This window comes from Cornus florida, unplaced genomic scaffold, assembly GCF_030987335.1.
Source record: "Cornus florida cultivar Cherokee Brave unplaced genomic scaffold, ASM3098733v1 CherokeeBrave_3.0.0_Hap2_Chr10, whole genome shotgun sequence".
Taxonomy (NCBI): Eukaryota; Viridiplantae; Streptophyta; class Magnoliopsida; order Cornales; family Cornaceae; genus Cornus; species Cornus florida.
This window is the reverse complement of record NW_026775580.1, coordinates 86951589-86961052: the sequence shown is the minus strand read 5'-3', so window position 1 is coordinate 86961052 and position 9464 is coordinate 86951589. Positions and strand designations below refer to the sequence as shown.

The window sequence follows — 9464 nt, the reverse complement described above, 5'->3', positions numbered from 1 at the left end:
ATAATTTCTTAAAAGTACAATTTTATACATTTTTTTATTATAGTGGTATCAAATGAATATACTAATATATAATTAGGAAAAAAAAAATCCTAATATACACTTCAAAAAATTTTGTCTCGATATTATTTAATCGTAACACTTATTTAAAGACAAAATCATAAATGAAAAATATAGTGCATTGAATTTTGAACCATAAGGATTATTTTGAAAAAAGTGAACACGTTTTTTTTGAAACAGAAGATAATATCATTTCTGGAGTGAGTGCATCTAATCCAAACTTCATTTAGGAATAAAAATTTTGTCAAAGCATCATAAAAACTAGGCCACTAAGTTGAACGAATCATTGCACTAAATTAGGCTATGTATCCACATGGAATTAATGCATCAATAGACATCTAATTTATCAATTTCAAGAGAGATTTCAAATCCACACTTGCAATAATATTGCACCCTAACGTAAAATAAGAGTAAAAACTGATGTTGTTATTATATTATGAATATTAATGACATAATGATAATGTGAGCTCTTACTTACATAAATTAATCGAACTTATTCAACTTTTGAACTGCAAATAATTATCTTTTGTAAAATATAGTCTATAACGTTTCACATTGTTTAAAAGAGAGGGTTGTTGAGATTTATGTGTATAGGAAAATTTATATGTCTAGACGCATTTTAACAAAAATTTAATTAAAAATATCTCTGTTAAAGAATAAAACTTCTTAATAGTGTAATTTTTTAATATTTTTTTTTTATTATGGTGGTATGAAATGAATTTCCTAATACAGCCTTCTAAAACTTTGTCTTGACATTATTTGATCGTGACATTTATGTCAAGACAAGATGATAAATTAAAAATATTAAAAATATAATAAATTAAATTTTGAACTAGGAGGCTTATACTTAATCTACATATAAAAAATTTGTGAAAGCATCATAAAAACTAGGCCATTAGTGGAACGAATCATTGCAATAAATTAATCTATGTATTCACATGGAATTAATGCATCAATACACCTCTAATTTATCAATTTCAAGAGGGATTTCAAATCCACCCAATAATATTGCACTTGTTATCGAGACAAATCACATGTCCAAACACAAAATCAAACATTCCAATCTCCTCGTGGCATTATTAAGAAATACACAATCTAGATCACGAACACATGTCACGCTTGAATTTCGTCTTACATAAATTTGTACTTTTCATGTGAAATTGATGTTACCATTTTTCCTTTTTGAGGCTATTAAATACCCAAGTGGTCCAAACAATTATTAGTTCATTGTTTAATTAATTATGAAATGGAAGTTACGTGAACAAAATTATCCAAGTGACAAGTGGTAGAGAGAGAAAGAGACTTACAAGTCTTCCGAACCTTACTTTATAGGATAAGTTATCAATGGCCACTCATTTGAAATATTTATTCAATAATACTCAATAATGCAATTTTTTTTTTTTTTGGGCTAGTGATACCTCCATTTTCCTACTCAAAGCTGGTTTGAATAACTCCAACTTAATGTCTGAGAACAAATATGATTGATTTCAGGAAATTAGGGTTTCCACTTTCCAGACACATTTGGGTATATTCTTTAGACCTCTGATTCAGAAATTAGTGTTCAATTTAAAAGATAATAATGTGTTGTGCTTATAGGTTTGAAGCATGTGTAAATTGAATCTCAATTCTCATTAGTGGGTACAATTTTCAACCATGGAGACCAAATCTTTCAATTTCCTAGTATCATTCTATTTGTGTTGAGGTTTTCGAGCTTAAATCATAAGTTTTATACCTTTAGATATCTTTTGTGTTTAAGTTCCTTTATTTTTTTTTTTCGTGTTTAGAGTTTTTATGTGTTGAGAGACATTCAAATTGCGATAAAAGTTCATTATCGATAGTGAAAGTTTCAGTACGCTACCTGAACGTCGGTAGAATAATTCTGTCTAATCATGTAAATTGTATGTTTTTGTGTAATTATTTTCTTTTAATTATATTTCTATTTTCAACATTGTGCTATGATTCCTCAGTCTTCGAATCTTGTGAAATTCACCGCAAAATTCACATATCCAAAAATCGAAATTGTGCAATTTCAACTGCATTTAGCATCATACTTATGTTCTTTTCAGTTATCTGTCTTCCTAATCTTTTCACCAAACAAACTACCATTCCTCTTCCCATCTACCAATAATTTTTGAAACACTTTGGTTATTAGTTGAGAAAATGTAGTTTCATATGATCAATTCACGTGATAGTCAACCCACCTTTCATTAGACACTTGTCGACTCCATCTTAGTGCCGTTTTGTCGACACTAACAATATTTTCTAGACACCTGTATGTAGTGAAAGATTTAGATAGAGCTTCGTGACACCATGTTAGTTAGAAACTAAAACCAACAAATTTCAACCAGTTCTCTTTCTTTCTCTCTCTAGACATCTCTCTCTTTCTCTCTCTACAATGGACATTCGATAGGCTGTTATTGTATCACTGTCTCAGCATATATGTTAAGGGGGCAGATACAAGAAGTATTTTCATCACTAATATCTTCATGATAGGCTATACATACACGTGTAATGTTTCAATTATCAATAATATAGGTCAGACCACGCACATTGCCAAATTAGGTGTAACATATATTATTTGGATTCTTCCTCAACCAGGGGCAGACCTACATAGAGACTATAGATAGCGTATGACGTCCCAAAATTTTGTAAAATCCTAAAATGTAAGTGTCCAAATGAATCGATAAGTTTGGAAAAAATTAAAAAGATTTAATATATGTTCGCCTCAAAACTTAATTTGGCCCCTTTTGGTCTTACTTTTGGGAACTCATACTTCAAGGAAAACTCAAATATAATACATGTTCCCTTGTTAGATTTGTAAATTGTGTGTGTGTGTGTGTGTGTGATTATATGAGGCTAAGACTTGGGAATTTCATGATTGTTGGGTAACGATTTGAGACTCTTGTTTTCATTTTTTTGTTATTTTCAGGAATATTTATGTTAATGAAATTGGTTTTAATTTTGTGGAATTACTCTTACTTTAGGATTAGAAGCTCCAGAATGTTTTAGGGTTATACATAACATGTAATGTTTCACCTAAAAATTGAGTTGGTATTGATGGAATATTGTTGGGCTTATTTGAATTGTTCCCCATACCTAACGTCAATCCTATCATTTAACTAATTTTTCTGTTATGTTTTACCTACTAATTGACTTTGATGTCTTTGTAGATAACATTGCATCAGATTTTTTTTTTTTTTTTCAGATATGATATTATTGACATTGTTATTGACAATTCTCTCATAAAATTTTAGTTGGGATTGTTCTAAAATGATCACAATTTGGAGATTAAATGCACACAACCATTGATGGAGAAATATATATATATATATATATAATTCTTAATTTTTGCTTCAGAATTTAACAAAAACTGAGAATGCATCACCAATTTAGAAGGGAATTGTGGCATAAAATATAAGTTTGGTGTTAAAGTTGGCATCAATTAACATTATTGGACTAGGTATGACCTCAATTTTCGTAATGTCATGAGGCCCAAACCAATGACTTTGGGTAGTGACACACTCCCTCAAGAAAGATTCAAATTTGAAACCTTTCTTCTACTGTATATTCAATAGATTTATGTAATTCAAGAGCGTATCACATTTTCAGACATACATAAGAAAACTACAACCATATATATATATATATTGCAATGGTTGTTGTTTGTCCAACTGAAACACTTGATTTACAAAAGAAAAACATTTTCCAACAAAATTTAATCTTTTATTCATTCTAACAAAATTTAACATCTATGTCAAAAGCGTAAATCCCAAGACTAATATATATAGTTCCAGTACACTAGTGGAACGAGTCTCTCAAAAACCAATCTCATAATAGTGGTAAGGGAGGGTTTTATTGTGCGGTTAAACTATTTTCATAAATCATACGTCTAATATCAATGCATGTAAATTTTTATATACAAGACGCAGTTGAATAATCTATTACCAATGGGAGCTTGGCTTGTATAGATGTAGGGATGGCAATGGGTCCGTTTGAGGCAGGAAATGTTATCTCCATCTCTATCTTTGTTAATGAGGTGCCATTTAGAATGGATACTTTCGTTGACAAGGCCGGATAAGAGCGAGTTTGAAAAGTATTTTCGTAATTGTAGTACGAATCTAATAAAATTAAATAATAAAACAAATTTTCAATTATGATAATAGTTTTTTTTTTTTTTTTTTTTTTTTTTTTAAGGCAATATTGAAACTCTACTTTTCTACGTTTACACTCCAATCTTAAAAGAAATGACAACTTTACTCCTAACTTTATAAGTAAATGAATACTATTTTTCAAATGACACAACTGCCCGTTCAAATTTTTTATAGGTCTCTAATCTTTTATTATTTTAGGTCTCTTTTGACAAGACAAAAATAAAATAAAAAATCTCAGTTGAATAAATTTTTTTTTTTTTTAAAGGAAAAAAAATAAGAAAAAAGACTTAAAAAGTAACCAAAACAAAAGAAACATCTGTTGAATAAATTGCCTATTTTGACTAACCAAGAAATAAAAAGTACCTATTAAAAAAAATTATCTTTGTTGAATAAATTATTTCTTTTGACAAGATCAAAAAAAAAAAAATTATTTCTATTGAATAAATTTAAAATAGTAAAAGTTGTATTAAAGAGTAATAATGACATTATAAAATATGAAATGGTGCATTAACGAGTTCAGAAATCTTCTTGTCATTTCTTTTATAAGAAGAAGATAAATTGTTGATAAAACTGAAGTGCGAATATCGCCTCTTTTTATATATACCAATAAAGATAAGATTCAACTTCTCAATTGAAACTTAAAACTAAAATTATTATTGAAAATTAAAATAATACATAAAAATGATTAAATAAGAATAATACAAAAGAATATTTAGTGATTGGAATAGAATAAACTATTATTTACTTAAAATATATATCTAATGTTATTGAAAATAAAATAAAGTATAAGGACAAAAATTATAATTTATCACTATGGGAAAAAAATTTAGGGGCAAAGGAAAATGCACGTGTGAACAAAAAATAATAATAATAATAAAAACATTTATTGCTCTTTTCAAGGCTATAAGTTTGAAAATTGACTCCCGTTCGAATTCAATGAGCATGACTTAAAAACTAAAATCCTCTGGAATATGTTTGAGTATAGTACCTTTTTTTTTTTATATGTAATTTACACTTATACTAATTTTGTTTTCTTATGTCTTATATATTTTAATTTCAATAATATAATATATATATATATATATATATATATAAAGAAATATAAGAGTGTTCTAGGCAGAGAGAATTATTCTGTAAAAATTGATAAATTGGAGATGATTTTAGGATATGAGAGAGGGTATATTGTACAAAGTTCTAGTTATTAAATCCTACTCATTGATTATAATATATTCTAATCATTGCTCGGGAGGAGAATCTCTATATATAGATAGAGTCACAGTTATAACAAGTGAGTGTAATGTCTACCCTCTTACTTGAATTAATTATTTACATGGAAGCCGAAATGCCAAAACAAGTCTAGACGTGCTATGCAAACCCAAAATAAGTTCGAGCTACGGAGCACAATATGCTTAGCGAATCAAACTACACTGTTGCAAACTTATTTACAGTTTTTCTTTAAGAAATTATACATCAAAATTAAAGGCAATGTAACCTATAATACTACTCAACTTTGTATTGAATGTATAAAAAAAAAAAAAAAAAAAAAATCATTAATGCTCAAGTCTCTGTAGAATTTGTTCCATGTTTGGTCTCTCAAGTTCATTTGTAGCCGTACAAATAACAGCTACTGCAAATACGTTCCCAAATTCAGCTAATACAAATGCCCCTCTCAGCCGCCTATCTGCCATTTCACTTACACTCCCACCTTTTAGTGTCACATCTCTTGCCTGCACGGAAGATGAAAAAAAACCAAATAGGCTTCATTTGCCTACTAGAAAATGAAATCATATTAATAGTAATGCTATTTTCACAAACCTCATCAACTAGAGATTTTGATTTTCTCCCTGTCAAAATTTGAAGCAGCACGACGCCGAAATTGAACACATCATTAGCCAATGTTTTCGACCCCTTGGTCATGTTCAACTTGTGTTTTGGTGAGATGGAGCCTGAAAGCTTAGCTTCTAGTCTTTCATTAAGTAAAATGCTTGCTAGCTGAACCAAATTAAAAGATTAATTAGCTCATTGATAATTTTTTTTTAAAATTATAAGCAAAGCAAACTCTCAGAATTGTAGTACAAATTAATTAAACCTTTATGTCTCCATGTACCATCTTCTCCAAGGGGTTGTTATGGAGAAACCATAGACCTCGTGCGATGCCAATCGATATCTGTAGCCGTTGTTCCCATGTTAATATTGGTATTCTCCGATCACCTACGAGACACATTTAATATGTACTACACAAATTAGTGAATTTTCACTTTAAAAAATTCATATACTATATGATCAATTTAGTAATGGAAGCTAACCTAGAAGCCAATTTTCCAAATCACCATTAACACAATGCTCGTAAACCAGACATTGATCTTCTCTGTCACAGTATCCCAGAATGCTCACCAGATTTGGATGCCTTATTTTTGCCTTCCTCCATATTTGATCAGTAAGGTCATAAAGATTTATCCCTTCATTCATTCTCTCAATTGCCACTCTCATTTCACTAGGCATTATTCCGAGATATATTTTCCCTAAAGAAAAAGAAAATGTCACATAAACATATAAATATAGTCATGTAACATATATTAAAATGGTAATCATACCAAGAGTTCCTTCTCCAACCAAGTTTGATTTGTGAAAATTGTTTGTAGCTTTCGCCAATTCTTCTATGGAAAATAGATATAGATCAGAACAGTTAAACATATTTATGGACTTGTCCTCGAATGTTTTCTTCAGGACTATAACTGCAATTACCACAAAACATGTAACAAAGTACTGTTTATTGATCAAAACAGCAAAAGAAAAATTATTTGAAATTACTATATATATATATATATATATACACACACACTCTTCCATGTCACATTCAAACCTGATAAATTTTCGATCTCTTTGTCACTGCTGTCTTGTAGTCTTTTACGTGTTAGCTTATAAAGAATGGGAGCTAGTATAACAAGTGTAGCCGCGATGATAACAGCTGCAAACAGTTTCTTGGAACCCAGGATAAACCCATCTAAACATTTTCATTATCAGCCACTGTTAATAGCTAAATCATGGTTGGTTTAATGAAAAGATAATAAAATGGTTTTTGCTCTTACCTTTCTTTTGCACTTTTGTAGGCAAAGAAAATTCTGGAACACAAGTTAAAAAAAGAAAAAAGAAAAAAAAAGGAGGATAACAATGAGAATGAGTCTGCAGTTTTGAAGAGAAAAAAAGTTTATTTTTGAAGATTGATTAAATTTAATTACCTATTTCATCCTCTAAACAAGAAAAAGTTCCATGAACCCATGTAGGAGAATCGATATCCGAGCTTGCAAGACTGACAAGGAGAGCCTCAGCACATCCTTTCCCATCTGTGCCATCTCTTTCTTTCAAAGCATTCAAAGCCTGTCTATATGATTCTAAGCAATCAAAGCACGCGTCGTCGCCATAATTAGTACTATTCAATAAAGAGTTACAATTTGATTGGAAAGAACTGTATCCCTCCACTCCTAGAGAATTTATGACTGAATCAACATCTTTGGAACACAGATTTTTGCCTGTAGAAGAGATGAAATGTTGTAATTCACATTTAGAGATGTCAGTTTTGTTGTGAAGACTTTGGAATGTGATAACACAGTCCTGAGCTTGAGCTGAGTCGAGGAAGATGGACCGCGAATGGTTAGCTCTTACAGCCATTGCTTGGAAGATAGAGAGGAGGGCAGAGCGGCAGCATGACTGCATGGTTTGGTATGCAACAAAATTTGTGGTTGTGTCAAGGCATTCGCCATGGAGCTCATAAGGGAATTGGTTGAAATCCAAGCTGCAAGTACCTAGAAAATAGATCCAAAAAAAAGTGATAAATGATAATGCAATGTGGTTATAGATGGTGTATATATGCTATGTGTCATGCTTACTTGAATTGATGTTTTGAGGATTACACAAAAATATGAAGATGAAGAAGGACAATAGGTAGGAAGTGGACATCATGGATGGTTTGAAGCTCTGGTTTCTCCTTTAACCTTTGCAGTAGATGACCTTTTTACTTTTGAACACTGTATATGGTTATTCTGAATCTCTACAAACGTAAGATTTAGATTCAGACATCAAAGGAGCAAATTGGTTTTCTGAAGAGCTATTTTTATGGCAGTTAATGAATTAATAAAAACATCAAAAGCATCTTATCCAAGACACTTGAGACAAAACAATTGTTTTAAATATACTCGTTTTGACCAAGTAATAGTCTAATAGACCAAGTTCTTGACCTGATAATTCGCCTATTTTACCATTATTTCCCATTCCTTCTGTTTGACGGACACTTGAGAGCACTCATCTTTCAATGACATTACTGTAACATGCAGGAATTTTCCTTTGTCTGTCTGTCGAAAATAGGCCAAAGTGCTGATGAACATTCTGACTTGTACTCATAGGAAGCTCAATGTTCATTCACCAATTAAACATAAGATCAGGGTACTGTCCATAATAAAGAAAAATAGAGAGAAAATACAAATTACCAGTTATATATGTATGTCTGTGTGTGTGTGTGTGTGTGTGTGTGTGTGTATGTTAAACAAGGAATCGAAGTATGTATACTCCAAGTTGAGAGTTTAAGTCCCATAGAGGTAAACTTATTGTTCTGTATAAAATGGATTTTGGATACAAATATGTTAAGAGTAGGCTAATGAATAGTCCAACCTTCTTTAAGAATTTTGTGATTGTTAGTCCATCCTTCAATATGAGTTAGATTTTCATTTGTGCCTGTGAAAATTTTATTTTCTACTGCTCTTGTCAGCGAACTCTTTGAATAGTTGCTCAGACATTACAAAGTAACAGCAATCAGGTGACTGCAACTTTCTAAATCTCTAGTTCAAGTGATAATTAAGAGTTTTTAACACCTTAATTTCTACCCAATTTTTAAATATGTGTTGTATTAAGAAGCATGAAATCAATGTTTTAGAATTGAAATTAGAGTGAAACTATTTTAAATTAATCCACAATTCCCATTCCAAGTTGTGAATTCTATATTGCCAAACACAGCAAGAACTCTGCTTTGAATTCTAGTTTCTTGGGTTTTTTAGGTTTAAATTATTGTATATATTATGCAGTGGCAAAAAGAAAATTAAGCCACCAATTGATGAGATTCAATGTATCTATCTCCTCAGAACATCTGTTAAATCCTTATAGAAATTTTACAAACCCTCTTGGGATGTCACGGATAGTGGGGGCATGGAAAAAAAAAATGTGACCTATTTATCTGTGTAGATAATGTCTGTTTTATACGCTATT

The 9464-nt window shown here is 30.5% G+C and overlaps 1 protein-coding gene across 1 annotated transcript; it reads right to left on the bottom strand.

Annotated features, from left to right (window-relative positions):
* Positions 1-5758: 5758 nt before the first annotated feature.
* Positions 5759-8477, bottom strand: LOC132278061 (probable serine/threonine-protein kinase PBL8). The gene is made up of 9 exons (XM_059779889.1): positions 8402-8477; positions 7448-8011; positions 7298-7330; positions 7072-7212; positions 6803-6943; positions 6515-6730; positions 6316-6419; positions 6024-6200; positions 5759-5935 (listed from the first exon to the last, which is right to left on the bottom strand). The coding sequence occupies exons 1-9, from the start codon at positions 8475-8477 to the stop codon at positions 5759-5761; spliced, it is 1629 nt and encodes a 542-aa protein (XP_059635872.1).
* Positions 8478-9464: the final 987 nt, after the last annotated feature.

Coding starts and splice junctions, on each gene's coding strand:
- LOC132278061 (XM_059779889.1), bottom strand. CDS start 8,477: ATGGGAAATAATGGTAAAATAGGCGAATTATCAGGTCAAGAACTTGGT. Junction 7,331..7,447: donor TTGTTTAGAGGATGAAATAG/GTAATTAAATTT, acceptor CTTGTGTTCCAG/AATTTTCTTTGCCTACAAAA. Junction 7,213..7,297: donor TACAAAAGTGCAAAAGAAAG/GTAAGAGCAAAA, acceptor GAAAATGTTTAG/ATGGGTTTATCCTGGGTTCC.